The sequence below is a fragment of the Manacus candei genome, unplaced genomic scaffold, assembly GCF_025592945.1.
Source record: "Manacus candei isolate 608988 ecotype Guabito, Panama unplaced genomic scaffold, ASM2559294v1 h1tg000049l, whole genome shotgun sequence".
NCBI classification, from domain to species: domain Eukaryota; kingdom Metazoa; phylum Chordata; class Aves; order Passeriformes; family Pipridae; genus Manacus; species Manacus candei.
Window position 1 is genome coordinate 2,140,585 of NW_026138097.1, and position 21,543 is coordinate 2,162,127.

General features: G+C 40.7%; 1 protein-coding gene across 6 annotated transcripts in view; it reads right to left on the reverse strand.

Moving 5' to 3' along the window:
- CDK13 (cyclin dependent kinase 13) overlaps positions 1–19,567 on the reverse strand; it is a 47,332-nt gene extending 27,765 nt beyond the window's left edge. For all 6 annotated transcript variants that reach the window (XM_051798697.1, XM_051798696.1, XM_051798692.1 and 3 more), the window contains exons 1-5: positions 18,229–19,567; positions 7,465–8,070; positions 3,660–3,827; positions 3,255–3,394; positions 1,220–1,390 (exon numbers count right to left, since the gene is read on the reverse strand). In XM_051798697.1, coding sequence (XP_051654657.1) covers positions 1,220–1,390; positions 3,255–3,394; positions 3,660–3,827; positions 7,465–8,070; positions 18,229–19,424 — 2,281 coding nt within the window. In that variant the 5' untranslated portion in view covers positions 19,425–19,567. The remainder of the gene's footprint in view (positions 1–1,219; positions 1,391–3,254; positions 3,395–3,659; positions 3,828–7,464; positions 8,071–18,228) is intronic.
- Positions 19,568–21,543: the final 1,976 nt, after the last annotated feature.

The window sequence follows — 21,543 nt, forward strand, 5'->3', positions numbered from 1 at the left end:
CTCAGTGTGGTCTCATTAGCCAAGTAGGTTAGACCTAATTAAAACTTAGTACAAGACTCACATACGAAGCCTAAACTGGCTGTTGCACACTGTCAGTATTTAGTGTGAGTGCTGACCACTGAACCCTCACAATTCTAGAAGAATTCTCGTGATAGATGCTCACTACTTTTAAACACAACAAAAAAAGCATGTTAGTGCTGTATACCCTTCAGGGTATTATATTCCGTAAAGACACTAGGAAAAAAATCCAAACTAATTCCTGCTTAATTTTGACATCCACCTTGTTACTCATCACAACAGCACTGGTGTTTCTGCTGGCTATGCAGCATATACAGAATCTTCTATCTGCACTTGGGCTTGCTGTGTAGAAACTCAGGGCCAGAGAGAAGGAAAGCAAGCACAGGTACCACATTACAAACACCCTCCTCAGCCAAACTAGGTAACAAATTGCCCTCAGGACACTAAAATACCCCGGAAATGTTTATAACACTTGGACTGGAGAGGCAACAGCCTCCAGTGGCAAAATGACCAACTGAAAAAAAAAGCACCAAGCAACAACACTGCATGATTTTAATTGTTTGCTTGATTCTCTAAGTTAAGGAGGTTGCAGCAACAAGACAGACTTAAAACTGAAGGAACCAAAATAGTAGAAGTCTGCATGCCTTCTATTTGGGGAAAAACACTACCACCATACAAGGCTCACATTTCATTCTTTCAATTTATTCTTCTTCTAACTCTGAAGACACATGCCCAAACATGAAAAAAAATAATTGAAGCACAATTCAAACAAAAACAAGGCCTAGAACAAAAAACATCTCTTCAGCATTGAGTATTCATATCTAAATAATATGAAAAAATGCTACAAAAAATTAAAAGGCCAAAAAAGCTCACAATTAAGAGCTTCCTATTATTGCTGGCCTCCCTAATCCATGGGTGTCAAGGAGACAAACATCTATCTGTTCCTCTCCAGCAAAACCAGAATCATGTAATACATTTTTTATACCACAAAATATTTGCAGAAAATGTTTCTATGAGCAAAAGGCATAGGTGAGTTCAATAAACGACTTCTATTTGTATTTAAATCAAAATTAAAATCCCTTGTCAAGCATCACAATTTGGAAACATACCTTTTAGTGAAGTTGAACTTCAAATCCAGCATATCAGACTATAATACTAAGAACAGGACCAGAAAGAGCTAGCCCTCTGCTAGTTTACATACCTTTGTCCTTCTTGAAGTCCAAAGCATCTTCCTTATCTGTCACTATTTCCTTCATATTGATAATGCTTTGGTGATTAAGCTGTCGAAGAATCTTAATCTCTCGAATAGCTGTAATTGGAAACCCTTCCTTTTCATTATCCAGGCGTACTTTCTTTAGTGCCACCATTTCCCCTACAAGAAAATTTAAATAAAAAACATTAAGATCAGCAATCAAACTACAGGATTTTAGTATTAGGTTTGTTTGTAAAATCCTTCCCATTCATTACTATTTTTGAATGGACCTCATAGTCAACATTCTGATGCTTGCACCAAACATTACGCTGAACAGAAATCAGCATCACACGGTGAAGCAAAACTACCAATGACTGTTTTCAGGTACCCACTGTAAGGCCTATCTTCTTCCTCCTGCATACCTCACTCGCCTGTCCCAATATTCCACACCATACCTACCAATAAAGAAAGAGTGATTATCAGCAGCAGCTTCAGAGACAGAGGGCTGTGACTGCTCTGGGTACCTTAATACTACATCTCCACAGGTCAGAATGCATGTATCTAGCCAAAAATACTACACAGTTCAAGATATGAGGCAGATGACTAAATTCATCAGTATACTTTCTACAAGCAGAAGTGTCACTGCCATATTTACTGTGAGGAAAAATTTCCCTTATTATTTTACTGCAAGGTGGGCTGGATGAAACTATATTCTGCAAATGGCAGGAGCATGATCTACTCATGATGGGGGATATCTAAAGACTACATGCTAGCTCAATCATTTTGTTCTTGGAATTTTATTGACAGCACAGGTATCTTTGTTAGCTCCAACAAGTACTTATCCTACAGCAATTTATATGACACATTCAGAATAGATCACATTCCAGCATGACACAACATCTACTTGCCTTAACGCCACTCTTCGCACAAAGCTAATGGAAAGTTTGTTGTATCTGCATGGACCCATTAAATGCAGAGAGCAACAACTTCTACTGGAAGTTAAGAAATGAATGCCACACACAAATAACCTGAAGTTTGCCCAAGAGGCAATATGGTTATGGTAGGATTAAAAAGTTAAATGTCCAAATAGAATCTCAGGAGAGCAGGAAGAAGATCCTAACAATGATTTGCAATGGTTCTCAAGGTAAAAATCTGTGACCGTTCAACTTTAGTTCTTAAATTTGCAAACTGAGACAAGCATAGGTAAAGAATGAAGAAGGAATTATAATTACACTGCTTATTCTTCTGGAGAAGGAACTGAGGCTGGTGTGTGGTCCTATGTGATTCAGCTACTGCTGAAGTAGAAAATAATCCAGCATTCAAAGTATGTGCAAATAAGCCAGAAGGGCAAGCAGCAACAGAAAGAAATACTAATTGAACAAAAAATGATCCAGCAACATACAGCATATATGAAGAATTTGGATGCAATATCTATTCAGAAGTAGTGACAATATTCTTGTGGATCATAGTGGTGACTGATTGCTCATTTCAGCAAGAGTTTAACAGGAAATTTAAAAATAATGACACTGTTGTGAAGTCAGTTATACTGCAAGAGAAACACTCTGTTGCATAGAAGCAGATTCTCTTCCTACTGTCAGCTAGTGACTACCTGGAGTACAAAGGACAACAATGACCAAATCTCCTGCATGGCTTCTTTCACTCTCACATCTCTTTACAAATTTGATTACTGTTTGCCAACCTGTCTAGGGTGCCATTTAGTTTCCTCAGAATATTTAATCTCTCTTCTCCACTAGTTCAATTCTGTACAGAGCATCGAAACTCAAGAAATAAGAATTAGAATTTAAGACTACTCAGTTTGCCTTCAGCCTCAGCTTTACAAATAAATGATTTTCCAATGCAGCAAATGATTTCTTATTTAGACAAATGCTAGATTTAAAACTGAACAAACACATCAACAACTAAAAACTTTCCGAACATTAGAGGGCAGAATACCACAAATTTTACTCAATATAAAATGAAAACTAAAACAAAACCATCCCATTCACTTAAAATTACAGGATTACATTTACTTTTTTGAACTTACCTGTATCTTTATCCCTGGCTTTGTAAACTTGGCCATAAGTGCCTTCACCAATAATACCAATGATATCAAATTTATCCACACAGCGCTTTCCCCAGTCTATTTCTTTTTCTTTCGTTTCACCATGTCGTGGTCCACATATTCTAGAAAGCAACAAATATTTCTAAGAAAGCCAATATATCTAAAGGTTGTCTTAATTTTGAAGAATCCTCAATGCTAACTATTTGAAATGCTACTAGTTAACTGTCTTACTACCATTAAGTGACAATAACCATGCAGTTTGAGTCAAGCCTCTCTAATATTAAAACAGGTCATTAAAAAGCAGAATTCTACTGACAAGAATATATTTTAAAGAAACTATTATCATTTCTACTTGCTTGATAGGCTTAAAAAGTCTAATAAGCATACTTTGGTCTTCTCTTGCTGTGTAACTGAACTGCTGGTTTCTTTTCTTCAGGACTTTTGGGTACCTCAGCTCCTCCAGGCAACTCAGGTGGAAGCGGCAAGTCTGCGAGCAGATGGCGAAGTTTCTTCTCTGTTTCTTTAACTGACTTCACTGAAATATTCTCTCGCAAACTATTAAAAAAACCCCACAATTTTGCTAGTAAGTTGACAACAGCAGAATATTAACATACATAAAGGAAAACATATTAGAATAATTCTTTTAAAAAATACATTCCAGACTATGAATGCACCAACATTTGAAATCTCTGCTCATAGAATTTGCAGGACTTGGACAATAAAAGACTCACAAATAGCTCTCTGGAAGATGCACCAGTAACTACCACAGTTCTACAGAAGTGTAAAATCAGATCTTTCTGGTGAAAGCTGAGGTCAGATGACACAGGAAGCCTTACTAGGCCAGACTTCTGCCACACAAGCTTCTTTCCAAGCTTATGGCTTAGACTATTAAGAATATTTAGAGCCCAGGTGCTGCCAGACATCAAGTGTAGTGGTAAAATCTGTACTCTGACTGACTTATATAAAAGAGAAGACCATCCTAATCCAGTTCTCTATGAAGTTGGTCTTCACAGATAATGAGCTTTGTGGTTAGAGTAACACTGCAGGGCATTACCAGGCTGTCCGCACCACCTCATTTAGAGATTCTAACCTCATACATCTGCTGAAACACTCCAGATTTAACATGTTTGTAGTGATGAGCATGTAAATCAAGTGGAAAAAAAAATCAGATGAAAAAAAATTACTAGATGTTTTTATGCCATTACTGATATTTGACCAATTTTTAATCAACCCTAATTAGACAGCAGATATTGTCAATCTCTGTCTTGAGAAAAATCCCCAAACACGTGTACAGCAATGTATTCCTTCAGGAATTACTAAATACAATGATCTTAGAGAGATGCTCTTCCCATTCTAATGGAGAAAGTCTGAAAACATCATACTTGCTGTAGGATTTTTTTAAGCATGTGGTTCCATTTTACCAGAACTTCCTTTAGCTAGATTCGCGCAACTACTGCATATCCAGCAATTTTAAAGCCAGGATCACCTCTAAACTTCATATAATTACATAATTGTTTCTCCCCAGAGGACTCTCTCATATTATTTCAAACTCTGTCGCCATATCAAGAAAACTGAATCATGCTTTGAGGGGACATTTCCCAGTACAGCTGCATTTGCCAAATCACACTATTCTAATGTCAGCATCCTCCTCTGCAAAGGTTTATTTGCAACTTCCTACCTGCTTAGTTTCATAGATAAAGTAGAAATTCTGTAAATGGAAGGATATTGCCAACTCCCATCATGGAGAATGCATATATATTTTCTTAATTAAATTGCAATTAGCAATTTTTATACAGTCAAATAAAGCATTCCAGTGTTTTGCATGTCTCTGTGCTTCCCCATGAAAACAGAACACTTTAATGTCTTTTGCCACTTCTCAAGCTGCCATTACCCAATTTTAAAGAAGCATCAGAAGGAAGCATATACTGCCTTTACCACAAATGGTTAACATACTATAAAGAATAAACCATGTTAGCACACTGCATGCAGTTATCCTGGTAATGAAAACCTCTTATTTTTGAAGTTCATATATTTGTATTTCTCTCACAATTTTGCCCCCAAATTTTCAATATGAGTGAAATTACAACATATGAAAGGTTCTGAAGCAGATTTTAAAAGTGGCACATGAAAACAGAGGCAGCCAAGAGCAGTCTTTTTTTTCAGGTCTGTTAAATCACACATCATTGACAACCAGGGCAATTTTCCCTTTCAGCTAACTTACACAGTGCAACAGCATCAAGCTTTCTTTGTTGGCACAATCTCCCCACAGTAACTATGAGCCCAAGGTAAATACCTTTGTCCTCCTCCACCTTTAAAAAAATTGATCTTTTTCCTTCGATGGCTTCAGCTTTATCATGACTTATAATCACAACTATTCTGATCTGAAGTTTATAACACCCTATAGGCAAAACTAAGCAAAGCATAAAAGATATTTTATTACTTGTCATTAATCTTTTTAATATAGCTGTTTGCAAGTATTAGGGTTTCTTTTTTGAAAGAATGAGCCCAGTGCTGAAAGAACCACAACTTAATTGTAGCTTAACTCCTCTGTACAGTTTAGCTAAACTTAAACAGGCATTACATAAAAAAATAATAATCAGAAACAATTAGCCGGCTTCAATATGAAATCTCATTTCATATTATTGCAATTAATACTGCAATGCCTGTTATATTTAGTTAAACTAGTTAGCCTCGGTTCTAGTTAAAGCAGTGAATCTTGCTCGCAGTGTCAGGAATCTCATTTACCTAGACAGGATGGCTTTGACACACATTTAAATGCAATCGTACATTTGCCACACAGGTATTCAATTTGCTACAGTGCTGAAGGGCAAGAAACAAGACTGGTTTTAGTAGTAAAAGAGGAATGTATCTATCCAATACTGTTAGGTTGCATTTATTTCCCAAGGTCTCCTATGCACCTTAATGTGTAATACAGCATTAAATTACTAGCAAACACAAGAGAAACATTTACAGCTCTAGCTAAAAATGTTTGGTTTACTTGTGAGAAAGTGATTTCTTGCAAACATGTGAGAGGCATGTAACACCATGAGTAAAACCAAAAGCAACTTTTCTCATCACCAAACCGAAAGAAAAATAGTAACCTACAGCCTAACAGCATAATTTTCCAGTACAAATCACAGCACATATTCTTTGGACTAGGAACAGACTTAACACAGTCAAAACTCAGATGACACTTGGAAGACAGAAATTAATTTCTTCACTACAGACCATTTTTTACACTTCAAAAGTTAACAAAAATGATAAGCCATGAACCTCACTACCATTATACATACTCTATTATAATACTACTGAACTTTGAGATAAATTACACTAAAATAATGCACAACTATAAAACAATTGCCTTTCAAAGGAAAAAGAAATGTTTACCTCAAACTCCAGCTAAATAAAGAATTTTCACATATTGCTGCTGAATTCAACTTTTCCCCAGAAGTTTATGTTCACACAAAACTTAAAATCTTGAATCCTTGAATGCATCCTTGCATTAGTCCCAAAGCTATTATGTACCAGCAATTTTAAGTCACCTCTTCAGTACACTTTTTATTGAAAGATTCCTCCAACACAAAATCCTTCTCTTTTCAAGAACCAGTTCATTGCAGTCTACAACTTCCTTGTGAGGGGAAGAGAAGGGGCAGGCACTGATCTCTTCTCTGTGGTCACCAGTGACAGGACCAAAGGGAATGGCCTGAAGTTGTGTCAGGGGAGGTTTAGGTTGGATATTAGAAAGAGGTTCTTCACCCAGAGAGCGATTGGGTACTGTAACAGGCTCCCCAGAGAAGTGGTCACAGCATCAAGCCTGACAGAGTTTAAGAAGTGTTTGGATGATACTCTAAGGCACATGGTGTGACTCTTGGAGATGGTCCTGTGCAGGGCCAGGAGTTGGACTCAACGATCCTTGTGGGTCCCTTTACTTAGCATATTCTGTGACTCTGTGATTAAGTTATTTTTAAGACCAAATTCCTAACTAATAACCACACCTCTGAACACAGTTAAACAACTGAAGAGCAGAAGCAAAGTACATAATGCGTCAGCCTGATCTAGCAAATAGGTTTGTATTTATTTTGCGAAGGCAATAATAACAACAATATCACCAACAATAAAAGAACAGATAATAATAACAACAATAATAAAAAGGAACAGATAACCCCAAAAGCAAATCTCTGTCACAACTTACCTATCAGTTTCTTTGTCTTCAGGCAGCGTGGGAGGCAAAGGCAAGGGTGGTAGCGTGGAGGTTGGTAGTGCAACGATTCGATCCTTTTCCTTGGCTACTACACTTGGTGCACTCTGCTTGCTTTTCTCTCTTACAGTGACCAGTGGCTGTTTTACAACAGTTAATTTATTCTCTTTTACTGCTGCAGGCTTCTGTTTAGTAACTTTGTCTGCAATTAAATTATTTTCCCCTTTTGTTTCAGGAAGCGAGACCTTTGCTTTTGCCTTGTCGTTTTTCAGACTCGCGCTGCTGGTAGGAGAAGGCGTGTGTTCAGTTTTGATCTTCTTCAGATCCTTTACGTTGTTCACTTGAGGTGCACTTACAGCAGTGTCAGCGCTTCCCTTAGTAGGTGTTGAAGTATTGGAAGCTTTGGCACTGGCTTTGGCTGCCTCAGCAGCTCTTGCTTTTTTGTTTTTGTTCAGCTCAGCAGCCAGGCTACTCTTCAGAGTCAATGTACTAGGAGAAATACTTGAATGACGACTTCTGGATCTGGACAATCTGTGTCTGCTACGAGACCTTGAGTGCCTTGATGAATATGGACTTCTGCTTCGAGATTTTGCTGATCTCCTGTTTCAAAAAAGTAAAAACTTATCAAGTTAAAATTAAGTCTAGCTGCTTTCCCAGCATATCTGCTTTTTTGACAAACTACATTTTTTAAACCAACTATTATCACCATGCTGTCGAATAAACGGAAGTCTACTAAACAGGAAAGACCATGCATTAAAAAAATAAAAATCTATGGTTAATCAATGAAAATTTTACACCTAAACAGGTTGTTAGAAAATATTACAACTTTCTTAGATGTAGTTTCTCCTGTTACAAAACAGTGAAATACAAGAATACCTATATAAGGAATGTTCTTTTTTCCTCACTACTTAGAGATATTTTTCTTCTTTAAGAAAATCTCATCCTATGCAACTTTTACAAACACCTTTAGTATATGCAGTATTTGAGGAAAATTCAGTTGACTACATAATCAGAGTTCAACCAAATTAAATTAATTGTACAACAGAAAGAGAAATGTAAATGTAACACTGAACCAGTAATTGTAGGAACTTCTTAATTTTCACTTTCATAAATGTAATTAAAATAAGTCAATTGAAAAAAATTGAATACTAAGGGCTACAATATAACTAACTCAAAGACAGCAATAAATCTTAGCTTTCCTTTTTTGAAATCTAATTGTACACTTTAAAAAAAAAAGCAAACAGAAGCCCCCCAAAAAACCACAAGTACCTAATACTTGTTACACCTACTGATAAGCAAACATAATCCACAAATGAGTCTATGTTATAACAGCATCTGAATGCAGAAATTAACAGAAAGAAAAATATTTAAACCCTCTACAAAATCATATCAAGAAAACAACCTAGAATGAGGGCAGGTGTGTGGGGGGCAATCTTAACAGTTAGAAAAGTAAACCTTTAATGTCCAAAAATACCATTTAATATGAATGACTTTTTCATTCAAAATTTCAAAATATCTTAATTTGCCTAGTAGTAGTTTTGAGTCAGTTCTTCATTTAAATGTAAACGGAAAAAAATTAATTGAGGTGAAAGGCATGAAACAAGTAAAGTAGCCTAATCCACTGCTACTACACAGAAATATTATGAAATAAATGAAATTAAATGTAGTGGGTTTATTCCATTTTACCATACCGAAGATGGCAAGGATATTAATCAGATTTACAAGTGTTTTCTTGATTAAAGTTTGATGGAGATCTGTTTTGCTAATCAATTGTAGGGGAGAAAAAAGTATAATCAGGATTAAAAAAAAACAGTATTCATCAGCTGGACAATGGAAAAAGTATCAAGCAATAGCAAAAATAAGACTTGCTGGAGACAGATAAATTTCAGAGTTCAAAAGACAGCACCACTGTATGGAGGTTGCCAAAATAAAAATAAACAAAAAACCCAGACCAAACCAACAAACAAAGAAACCCCAGTAAACAAACAAAGAGGAAGCCAACTACAATCCTTATGATTAGGACTATCCACCCCATATACAATTTAATTTTAATGACAAATTAATTCAGTTCTAATTATCAAAACACGAAGTTACATCTCAATGCTTCAACTGAGCAAATATTTAAGCTAGTGCAATAATAATTCTATTTCGTGTGTAATATTTACTAATTTCCAAACTTACACTCTTTTCTTTTTATAACGCAGGAACTCTTAACAGTCTTCATAAAAAGTCACTGAGATCAATCAAGAAGTGACTGAAAACAATGTGTATGCACTAAGCACAAACCTCAAAATTCTGTAGGTAAAACTGAAATTGATCCAAATTGCTAGAGACTCTTGAAAGGAAAAAAAAAAAATCAAATCGCAGATGAAGACAACTCTTGGAAACTAGCACAGTTCAATTCTATGCCAGGAAGTAGCTTCTATAGGATTTTCTGGCACAGCAGGGTAACAATGACAGATAGTAATAGTAATAACAAAATAATCTTTTCAACAAAAATTTAACATTTGGCTCACTTCAGTAAAGAAGTATTTATGTTCACGTCTAACATACACCGAATAAAATCATAATATTGATCAGAAAAATTCCCTTGAAAACTCCTGCTCCTTTATGAACCATTTTGCCAAAGGTATTTTTTTCATTATTCTTTTGAAAATCTAAGTACTAAATACCACAGAAAATTTTACAGAGGCTTGGCCAAAGAGGAGTAAAAGTAAAAAGGTACAAAATCTCTTTATACAGAGTTAAGATGAGGTAGTAGGAAGGAAGAGGGAGGGCTGATACAATGCATAAAATACACGCACTTCAAATGCGTGAGTTCTCTCCTCACACTGTTGTCTGACTTTCAGAGGGGAATTAGTCTCAAGAAGTGTTACAGCTACAGATCTGTACCTGCTGTAGAATCAGTATAATTATATTTCTCCAGCATCAAGTACAAGCTAATAATCCCCTAAACTGACTTCTTATAAATGGTGCATCATTTGCAAGGATGTCACTGACCTGTCTTGCAAAACATTTGCTTGCATATCCTGTTCATAAATCAGCTATTTAAACTGACACTTGCTCCAATTATCAGTGGAACATAACCTCTATCCCAAGGACTGCATTGCAACCTGTACCAAATTTAAAACATGCCCTAAAGGTTTCAAAATCTGTTTCCTTTATAAGTATAATTTTGGGTTTCTTGTTTGTTTTGATCAGTGTCTAATATTAAGAAAGTAATCAATGTAACAAACAGAAACATGGATGTATTTCCACACGCCCTTGAAAAGAGATGTAGCAGTTTAAAACAATGTAGTTGGTGAGACACCATGCCTGATTCTAAGACTATTTCTGTTCAACTTTGGTACAAAATAAAACAGGTTCATTTAGTTCATTACTAAGGATAAAATGAAAAAATCTGTTCAAATTAGTGAAAAGTGATTTGATCACCTGATCAGCTACCATAACTTGGTGAGGAAGAGACAGTTTTAGAAAGCTAGGCCAAAAAATAACTTAAAATTTTATACTTTCTTCAAATACAAACATGTAAGGAAGCCAGGAATTGACAGTGGATTCATGTCTGTATTTTACCAATAGTCAAGAAAGTCTGAGACATGAACGGGATTTATGAAAGTTCAGAAAAAAACCCACACATACTAACCATTCTGCATCCTGGCTTTCACACCCCAAATGACAACTGCATACTTTTTCATGTATAGAGACAGCAAATATGGAAGACAGCAAATACACATGCATACAAATATTTAAATGTCAGTCCCAATAGTTATTACAGCCCTTAACAGCATATCAAAATGACAGCAGCCTAGTTATCAAATATGTTGACTGATTATAATCTCTGCACTGGTTGAATTTTCCCAAAAATTTTTCACTGGTTCCGTTAGGAAAAAATAATTGTTATATTACATAGTTCATGTCTGTGCTAATAATAAACTGAATCTTCCTGTGGCATCCCAAACACCTTAGCAAGAATCTCTTGTTGTACCTAACCCACTGGGCTAAACCCAAGAGAGTTACAGCGAAAACATTAACTAAATAGACAAATGCTGAATCTTAAGTAAAAAGCAGATTTGTCAAAGTGCTAGTTATTCAAGTCACAATGATAAAATCCGCTGTTTTCAGAAGCCTAATGATCTTTCAAACATTCAACTCTCACTTTCATCTATGCAGTTCAAAAGTCCCAGTAGAACCTCCCAGGCTAGACAACTTATGTACAAGTTTCCATCTATAAAAATGGCATAAATCCAAAAATATGGATATGTTTACATGCTTATACAGCACTTAGAGTGGAGAAATATTGCCTTATACATAATAAACCCAGATAGTTTGCTCTGTGTAAAAGATGCAGTCTTAACAGCACAGAAATCGGCTCACACAACAGCCAGTGTCTGCCATTTAACAAGACCACTTACTGGGACCCTGAAAAAACACCAGTAGAGACATCTGAAATACACAGTCCTCTCTAAATCTTCTAGCAGGTTGCTGTTAAATGTGCGTGTGTGCATACACATACATATAAAATGCATTATCTGACATTCATCACCAACTATTTCATATTTAGTCAGCAGCTTGTTTTTAGCACAGTAAAATGGAACAAAAGAACAGTGGCTACAATTGTGCTGCAAACAGAGAATAAATCTAACAATGCAATTGAAACTTCTCTTCCCCGAGTACGGAGAGATCAAGAAGTGCACTAAACCTAAAGGTCACTTCCCACTCTCTTAAACAAAAGCACCAGCATCTGTAACACACATGGGGACAGACTATTAAGAAGCCACTGTTTCAGGTAAGTTTCCTTCGATGCTTCTCCCTATCTGCACCCAGAAGTTCTGCCTCACTTACTTTTGCCACACACAGCCATTGCCAGTCTCCTATGAGCATCTTGAATTCATTTCACAAAGGTCTAGATCCCTACAGAGAGAACTGCCAGGCCTCTTGACATTCAGAAAACCCCTTCTGAACCATATGCAAATTTCAATATGTTTTTCTATATGGAGAGAGAAAAAGAAAAAAAAAACAATTTGCCTAGAGACCCTAAGTATCACTAGGACTAATGAAGTTCTAAGGTTGCTTTTTTTTCTTCCCTACAGACAACAGCTAGATCAGCTGCAAAGGGAAATGGAAGAAACTACATAATATTATGTGTAGCTATAAAATAAAAACAGAAAAAAAAGTTTAAGACATTATCTACAAAACATGTATAAGAAGAGGCAGATTTAAAGAAAGTGATAAAGTAAGAAAGCACTAGGATGGAAGTCACCCTTAACCCAAAACTCAGCACTGCTTTTCTCCACTTTTCAAACAACAAAAAGAATGACCTTTTTTTCTCCCCTCAAAGAAAAAAAAAAAAGATGATTTAGGGATCACAGTTCTTTCTTTTTAATTTTTTTTTTTGCCCAGTACCCTAGTTTTCATAAAACAAACAGGTATTTATTTTTTCTCTGCTTAATACAACATACTTAGTCACTTTATTAAAAAAATTTAAGAAATCAAAGTGCTATTATTATTGTCAAAGTTACGAGATTCAAAACTGTTACGATGTTCCTCCTTCCTTAAAGGCAACATTCTAGGCTTCACTGGCTCACTAATCAATCACCAAAGAGTCAATTTATTAATGAATTTAACAAAGAAGAAAGTGTAAAATCTGATGTAAAATCACATTCTCAAGTACAGAATGAAAGAATTCAAAATAGCATGTTAGAGTGTTGTATTTTACTATCTTGATATTTGCAAGCACAGAGGAAAGAAAAATAACAGTTACACATGTCAGATTACTAGGAATAGAGATTTCACTCAGCTTACAAAGTGCTTCTTGCCTTGCTGTTTTTTTACGTGCTTCTTTCTGTCCCATTCCAATACTCCTTTGATTTTTATTACCAAAAAAAGTTACATTTTATTAAGAAATCAGAAAGGTCATGTGTTATCTTCTCATGTTTGTAAACTTGAAAACCTTTTTTCTTCTTAACTGTTTTAAGAGCAAGCTAAATCCAACATGCTGGTAGCCAGCTACATCCAACATGCTGGTAGCCAGCTACATCCAACATGCTGGTAGCCAGCTACACTGGCTGTTACCTAAATGCACACAATATTGTACTCGGAATACATTAGGGCCCATGAAGTTGAATAAGGGAAATAACTTTGTCAGTAACCTTTTGACAAGGCATAACACAAAGGGATTAATGAGAATATGAAGGGGAAAACAAGAAACCGAACAGTCTAAAGGAGGTTAAAACAACCACTGCAGCCCAGCTCTTTCATTTACCAGTAGTTAATGCTGGACTACTGACTAAGCGCTGCCAACTTCCACTGCATGGCAAGGTCATACTGTATTTGAAAAGGGAGACCTAAATTAATCAACTGGCTTCACTGCAAATCTTCCAAGACATTTATAATCATTCACTAACATAAACCACCTTGACAAAACATTTAAGTCCAGAGTATACCTTTTCCATGTTGCACTAACTGGCAAACATACAATTTATTTCTTTAAGCCATTACAGTAATAGTACTCCTTCATTTGATACCTTATTAATTAATTTTATTTATTTTCTCTAGCCCCTAGGTCAAGGTTACATTCTAGGCAACCACCTAACTCAGCTGCTTCTACATGAAGACTATATAACTTCCCTTATTGATTCAAACCGTAAACCTTTAAAAGGGTCTCCAATACATACAGCAAAGGAATACAAGAAAACTCTGAGCCTGGCTTTTATTTGTTTCTTAAACCTGCTTTATAACTCTATATTTTCAAATGAGAACTTGGCCTACCAAAAAAAAAAAAAAATCAACCAGTAAAATGTCAACTCAAAAGCTGTGTTCTAAACACATTTGAAGGTAAATTTGTCAAATGAGGTCCTTTCCCACAATAAGGAAAGAAGCAGCACCAACCAGGAAAAGGAAAAACACATCAGTGTAGCTGGGGCAAAAGGCAAAGGCCACTGTTAATTAACAAAACAAATATTAATAAATTCAGAATAAGAAACAGAGTGGGAGTTTCAATATTCACTGGAAAAATTAGCTATTCCAAACAGTGAAAACATACAGTGTCCCATTTTAAATTCTGGAAAATACAGTTTTGCTAAACAAAATTAGAGCTTTAAGTAAAAAAAAAAATCTTATTCCCGCCAGTCAAGGGGGAGAAAAAAGTCATACTGTCTCTTACTCCTTCAAGTTCAAAAGTAGTAGAATTAATAGATTCAAAGTTATTTTCATATCAGTGTGTGAAACCATGTCTTCTCCATGGAGTAGGCATTTACTAGCTGAATATCTATTTTACTGTCTTCCTATGCTTGTTGTGGTTTTGCATATAAATCATCCACATTTTGCAGAGCCTCACTATACAGACTAGCTACCAGGAGAGACTGAGATGGCTCTATAGTACCAAAAAAGAAAGAAATCTGTATCTTTCCTATAAGAAACATCTATACACATAGTAGTACTATGCTAGTAGTGCCCCACCTACTTACTTTTATCTAAGCAGATGGGTAGGTGTATACAAATTTGGAAAAATGTGATTATTCATCTGTACTGCTAACTGAATTAAATGTGTGATCACATAACATATGACCTGACTGAAGTTACAAAAAATAGTTCTCTGAAAACTAGTTTAGGATGAAATTGTAGGAAGCGAGAGACTGCGTCTGCTTATTTTGTCAACCATGGGGTTTGGTTGTGATTTTTTTTTTTTAACCAGCTTATCATTAGAGAAATAAATGCCTCATATTTTTAGAAGAATTTTCCATTTTGAAAATATGCATGTGCTGCTTTAGAACATCTGTGTTACTCTATCCACAAGAAAAAACAGTAGTACAAATCCATCAGCAGCAAGTAAAGAAGTTTTGTCAGACAAGTGAAAACAGCTCAAACATTCAGTTTGTCCAAACCACAATTTTTTCCTGCTATTATAATGGAAAAGGCAATTAGTTTGCCATTCAAAAAGAATTCACCAAGTGTGGAACGCACATCCATTGTCTTTGCTTTTCTTCAGAACCCACATTCAGGCAACATCACCTAAAGACAGTAGTCAGAGTTCACTGCTACAATTCAAACCTCAATTCACTCAAGTGCACTGTTGCTGCTGCAAATGAGTAAAGCTGACTTTACTTTTCAGCTGTTTACTAGAAGTTTCTCCCTAAGCAGCTCAGACATCCAGATGAAAAAAACCAGCACTCAAAACACGAGCTTTCCAAGTGTGCTAGAAATACTTCCTTCTTATTTTCTACACCTCAAAATAACTAAATAATTTACATGACATCAGAGAAGACATATATGAGACATAGGATGAAAAGAGCAAAAAGACTTGCAGGCTGGAATACTCGGTCACATACAAAGTTCTTACTGTCCTGACATCATTACAGCTGGATACAAGCCCAGAATTAAGTCTTTAAATCATCCAGATGAAGACGACAGGTGCTGTAAGAAGCTGTTGCCTTCATGAAACTGTAGTATTCTATCAAGTCTAAGTCCACTATATCTTAAACAAGACAGCAAAAATGTTCAGCGTTTTGGTTGCAGTATCACAGAGTCCAGCAAAAAGTGATCATGATATAGTTTTCAGTGGTTGAAACAACAGTATAAAAAGCTTCCATCTTTATTTCCCTACTGCCACTGCAGTACACATAATGTGGAATAGCTGTATGGGAGCAAAAAAAAAACCACCCACTAGCTTTGTTTTCTCCACAACTAGTAAACGTAATGAACAACTGAGTTAATCTTCACACTTTCGGTTTCTTTTGTTTTCTGTGAAAATTATATTTTTGCAATGAATCCCGCATTGGGACAGACCAACATTTCTTTCTACATACAGCAACCTCTTATTTTCACTCAACCATTCCAATACCACTCCTGTAAACCTGACAGTCTGCATTTGTCAACAAGTAATTTATCTGTAAGCAGTTAAAAACTGGATGCAAACTGCAGTTTAACTGGATGGAGGAAGGAATATGGGAAGTCACATAGCTAACTCCTAGGAACAGATCTGCAGCTCAAAGATTTGCTCACCAGAGTCAATAGAAAAATCAGGACATTTAAACTCTCATGCTTCAAAATCACAGGCTCAACAGGAAAAAAAGAAACACAATCCTACAAAACTCTACTGCAACCTGATCAGTCTGGGCATAAGACAGAACCCTAGGCTTAACTGGGCTGTCAACATGACTAATACAGCTATTACCAAAGGCAAATCTCACGTACATAATTTTGCTCATCATTATTAGCTTTCTTATTCCAGGATATAAGAAACTACAAAAAATAATCTGATTCCTTGAGCATTTAAATCAAGCTATGCAGATAATATTCCTAATATGCTATTATTAAAATAATATTGAAAGTCTATCCTTAACCACTTGTAACAGGCTCTCACAGAACAACATGCTGTTTTTCACAGCAATTACATTGTTTTCTGTTTGAAACACTTCGTATACAAACCTGTTTCATACAACCACACCTTAAAACAATCACTATTTTTATCCCAAGGCACATTTGTTCTCCCTCTCTCTGAACAAAGTAGGACACAGCTTTGTTACTTCGCTCTTTAAACAGCGCACCCAGGACAGCAGACCCTACCAACAGCCAGTGAAACACAAGAACAGCTTCAGCATGTTTCCTGGATACACTACAGGACACCCCAAATGGAAACCAACACAAAGTACTCATTAGAAACACCAGAGAACAGTTCCCAGACAAGTGGTAACTGCCTTGTACGTAAGGTAATGCCTTGTACACAAAATTTTTGCCAGTAGAACGACAAATTGCCTGATGCATTTAAAATTAAAAGTCCAGACATGAATTTAAGTAAACCTATAAACAATGAGGCAACAGTAGGATTCCAATATAGGAAATAAAAATCTTCAGTTATAAACACATACTGAGCAAGTACTTTAAATTCTCAGTGGACTTTGATGCAGGTTAAAATATTCTGAAGAGCTTTAATTCCACCACACGGTTTGTATCTGATTGGAAACATACAGCTCACATTTCCTCTCCATATAAAATTCAAAATCATGCAATGCTGACTTTTACACCGAGTTCCCACTAACTGAAAAAAAAAATTATTTGCAAACACACTCCAATACATTCATGTACACAACCTTACTAGCTTACATTTATTTTTATTGGTTGTGTATAGCACAAAAGACAATTTAACACATCTTGACATTGACTCGTTTTCCTAGCAAAACAGAGAGTTTAAGTCTTTCTGTAGACCTCTAAAAAGAACAAGAAACGCTTGTAAACACAAACTACCTGTGAGCTTGTTCTCTCTTTAGATTAGTGGGAATTAAACCAAAACCAAATATATTTAATATGAATCCTATTTTACAGGGCAATACGATACATAAAAATGTACCAGAGAATGTCTGTACTCTAAAAGTAAAGATTTAAAAATCAAAATTGGTCCTTCAGAAAACCTGTCCTCCAAGAAGCATCTTCCGTCAGTCACTCTAATCCGAGAATGTTCTCGTGCCCTTCTTATATTTAAAAGCCTTTTTCCAGCTAGGTGGTCTCCCACGGAGAGAAACTAGACGCAGAAGTGTTACAGACACAGGCAACCGCGTGTCCGTTTACCCCCAAGAGACAAGACAGGAAGATCTTTGTACTTGTCCCTCTACCCTTCCCCCCGACCCAGCTTTCTGGCAGCAAGAGGGCAAGACTGTTGCAGAATGCACACCTCTCAGACCTTCTCTGCATCCCAGCCCGAGCCATGACTACCCTCCTCCACATACCGAGCCCCCTTCCCGCCCCACCCCGCCCCGGACTCACCGGATAACGGGGCTGTAGGGGCTCCGCGACCGGCGCCAGCTGCTGTAGGGGCTGGGTGACACATCCCCGCCGCGCTCGTAGGAGCTGTGCCGGCTGTAGCTGGGGGAGCGGCGGCGGCTGTAGGGGCTGAGCGGTGAGCGGGCGCTCACCGGGCTGAGCGACTTGCGGCCGCGCTGGCTCTGTGAGGAGCGGTGCAGCGGGGGGCTGTCATCCCGCCCGGGGCTGGGCGACGAGCGCTGTCGCCGGTACGCCTTGGGCTCAGGCTTGTCGTCCCGGTAAGCCTTCGGTGGGTCCTTGTAAGCCGACGGCGGCTCCTTGGCCGCTTTAGTCCGGCTCCGATGCGCTTTGCTTTCCCGCTCTTTCCTGCCGCTGCTGGGCGAGGCGAGGGAGCCCTTCCTGCGGCTGTCGCTGCCGCCGCCGCTGGTGCTCTTGAGTCCCTCCCGGTCCTGGCTCCCGGTGTGGTTGTGGCGGCTGCGGGACTTGGAGGACGACGAAGAGGGCTCGGGTGCCCCGCGGCCCAGCGCCGCCGCCCCCTCCTGTTGCGCCTTGTCCTCGCCGCGGCGGCGGTGCTCCCGGTGCCGCTCCTTGGAGCGCCCGCTGCTACCGCGGTGCTCCCGACGGGACCGGCCGCTCCGCTCCGCCTCGCTCCGCTGCCGCTGTGTCCCGCCGCCCGACGAGGAGCCCGGGCTGCCCCCACCGCTGCCACCGCCGGCCGCACCGCCGCCCAGCAGCCCCTCGGACTGGGAGCTCACGTCGTCGTACTCCTCCACCAGCGTGCTCAGCCCGCCGCTACTGCGCCGCTTCTCCGCCTCCTGGGTGCCCCCGCCGCCCCCGCCGCCGCCGCGGCCCCGCCGCCGCTTGTGCCGGGAACCCGAGCGCCGCTTGCCCCGCGGCCGCTTCCGCTCCCCGCCGTCCCCGCAGCAGGAGGAGGCGCCGGTGGCCGCCAGGAAGAGCAGGGACTGCGGCGGCAGTGGTGGCTGCAACAGCGGGGGCTGCAGGAGCGGCGGCTGCAACAGCGGGAACAGCAGCGGGTGCGGGGCCGGCGGCGGCGGCTGCGGCTGGGCCGCGAAGCGCTTCCGCCTCCGGTGGTGCAGCCGCTTCTTGTCGGCCGCCGCCTCCACCGCCGCGCTGCCGCCGCTGCCCCAGCCCCGGCTGCCCCCGCTCCCGCCGGCCGCCGCGTCCGAGGTGCTCGGCATCGAGCTCGCTCACGGCCGAGGGCGCGGCCCAGGAACCCGCCGCCGCCGCGCTCAGGGCGCCATGGGGACCCGCACCGGGACCGACCCCTGCGGCCGCGCCGGGGCCTCGCTCGCTCCCGCACCGCCCGCCCGCCTCACATGGGGCCCCGCCAGTACATACGGAGTCGGGCCGGGGCTGGGGGCGCTGCCCGAGTCGGCAGCGGCGGAGCGGCACCGGGAGCGCCCCGCAGGCCGGCGCGGCCTCTCCCGCAACGCGGAAGTGTCTCCCGGCGGCGGCGGCTCCTCCTTACTCCATCCTGGGCCGCGGCCGGGGACACGGACACCGGGCGCGGGCCGCGGGGCCGCCTCCTCCTCCCTCAGGCGCTCCCCGGCAGGGCAGCGGGGTCAGGCTGGGCCGGGCCGCCCCCGGGCAGGGCGTCCGGGGCGCTGCGCGGCTCCGCTCCCGCGGATCGTGCCCGGCGGGGCCCGCAGGTGGCGGTGGCGGTGCCCGGGGCGCTGACGCGGGTTCGACGGTATCGCGCGGTGACACCCGCACCGGGGAAACACGGACACGGGCCGGCGCCGCGCGGCGCATGCGCGGAGCCGGCGGCGCGCGGGGGAGGGGGAGCGCGGCCCGCCAATCGCGCGCGGCGCCACCGCCTCTGCCCGCATGCCCGAGAACCGCCCGCTCTCGCGAGATCTCACCTCTCCTCCTCCCCCGTCCGTCCCGTGCGGCTCTCGCGATACCGCGGCTCTCGCGGGAACTGCGCCGCGCTCGCCCTGCGGGCGGCGGGAGGGGGCGAGGATGGCGGCGGACGGGGGGGAGGGCCTTGAATGAAGCGATTGACGGCACTGCGCGTCCTCCGCGGCTCCCCGTGTCTCTGCCATCAGCGCTCTCTAAAGGCAACGCGCAGAAACTGATGCGCAGGAGGTTCCACCTGAACACGAGGAAGAACTTCTTTACTGTGCGAGTGACGGCGCACTGGAAGAGGTTGCCCAGAGAGGTTGTGGATTCTCCCTCACTGGAGATACTCAAGAACTGTCTGGACACAACTCTGAGCAATGTAGTCTAGGATGATCCTGTTTGGGCAGGGGGGGTGGACCAGATGACCCGCTGTGTGATCCCTTCCATCCTGACTCATCCTGTGGGCTGTAGTGGGGCAGGCGCTGCGGGAGGCAGCGTAGGAAATCCCCCGCTTTCCAGGTGGTTTTCCCTGCTTTTATTTTGCGTAGGCCCTGCTTATTGATTTGGGGGGAAGGGAGGAGTGAGAGCTCCTACTGAATTACACCGTTGGAGAAAATCGCTCCAGTTAGAAGGCATGTGTACCTTTGAACAGTGAAGCCACTTCATTGCTTCCTGTAAAGTTTTTTGGGTTGTTTTTTTTTGCTGTCTTACAGTACTGAACAAACTTAGAACATTTTAAGTTTCCTTCCCAACTTCTTGATTTCTGATTTCATACTGTAATGAAGTCTCGAGCTCTTTTTTCCCTTTTTCTGCCCTCTCTATCCTTTTGCTTTTTCATGGTTTTACTGAATTTCCGGACTGGATCTGTGACTCTGCTGCCTGTTCCTCCACTCACCTTCTTGGGCTGACTTTCTTCCATTGGTAGCATCTGCCATACCATCTTAAATGTCATTGTGAAAGCAGAATCTGTCTTTCCCTAGGGAGTTAAAAGTCTTCCGGCCACCTTGCTATCTAATTGTTGTTAGTTAGCTTACATACATACTGGTTACTTGTCTTTGTAAAACTGTGCAAAAATAAAGAACCAAACCAAAGAAACCCACTTGTTTTTCACTGCTGTATTTCAGCTTCCTGAATCCCTCTAATGTAATCGTTTCCTCTCCATTTCTAAACCCAAGCAAAAGCACTCTTCCTATCCAGGTCCTGTGCATCATCTGCTTCCAGCAAACCTCCTTTCACAAGTTTGTTACTTTACTTCACCCATCACCTCTCTGTTCCAATTCACATTTCTTACAAACGTTGCCATCAAAGCATTCATTACGTATTTCTGTAGTTATGCACACACACACATGCACTTTTCCTTCAGGCTTTCTCTTAAGGCAAGTGTCACGTGCAGAACAGCCACGCCTTTTTTTCTCCATTCTCTGATAGTGTCCCATTGGATGGTGAAGGAGAGAA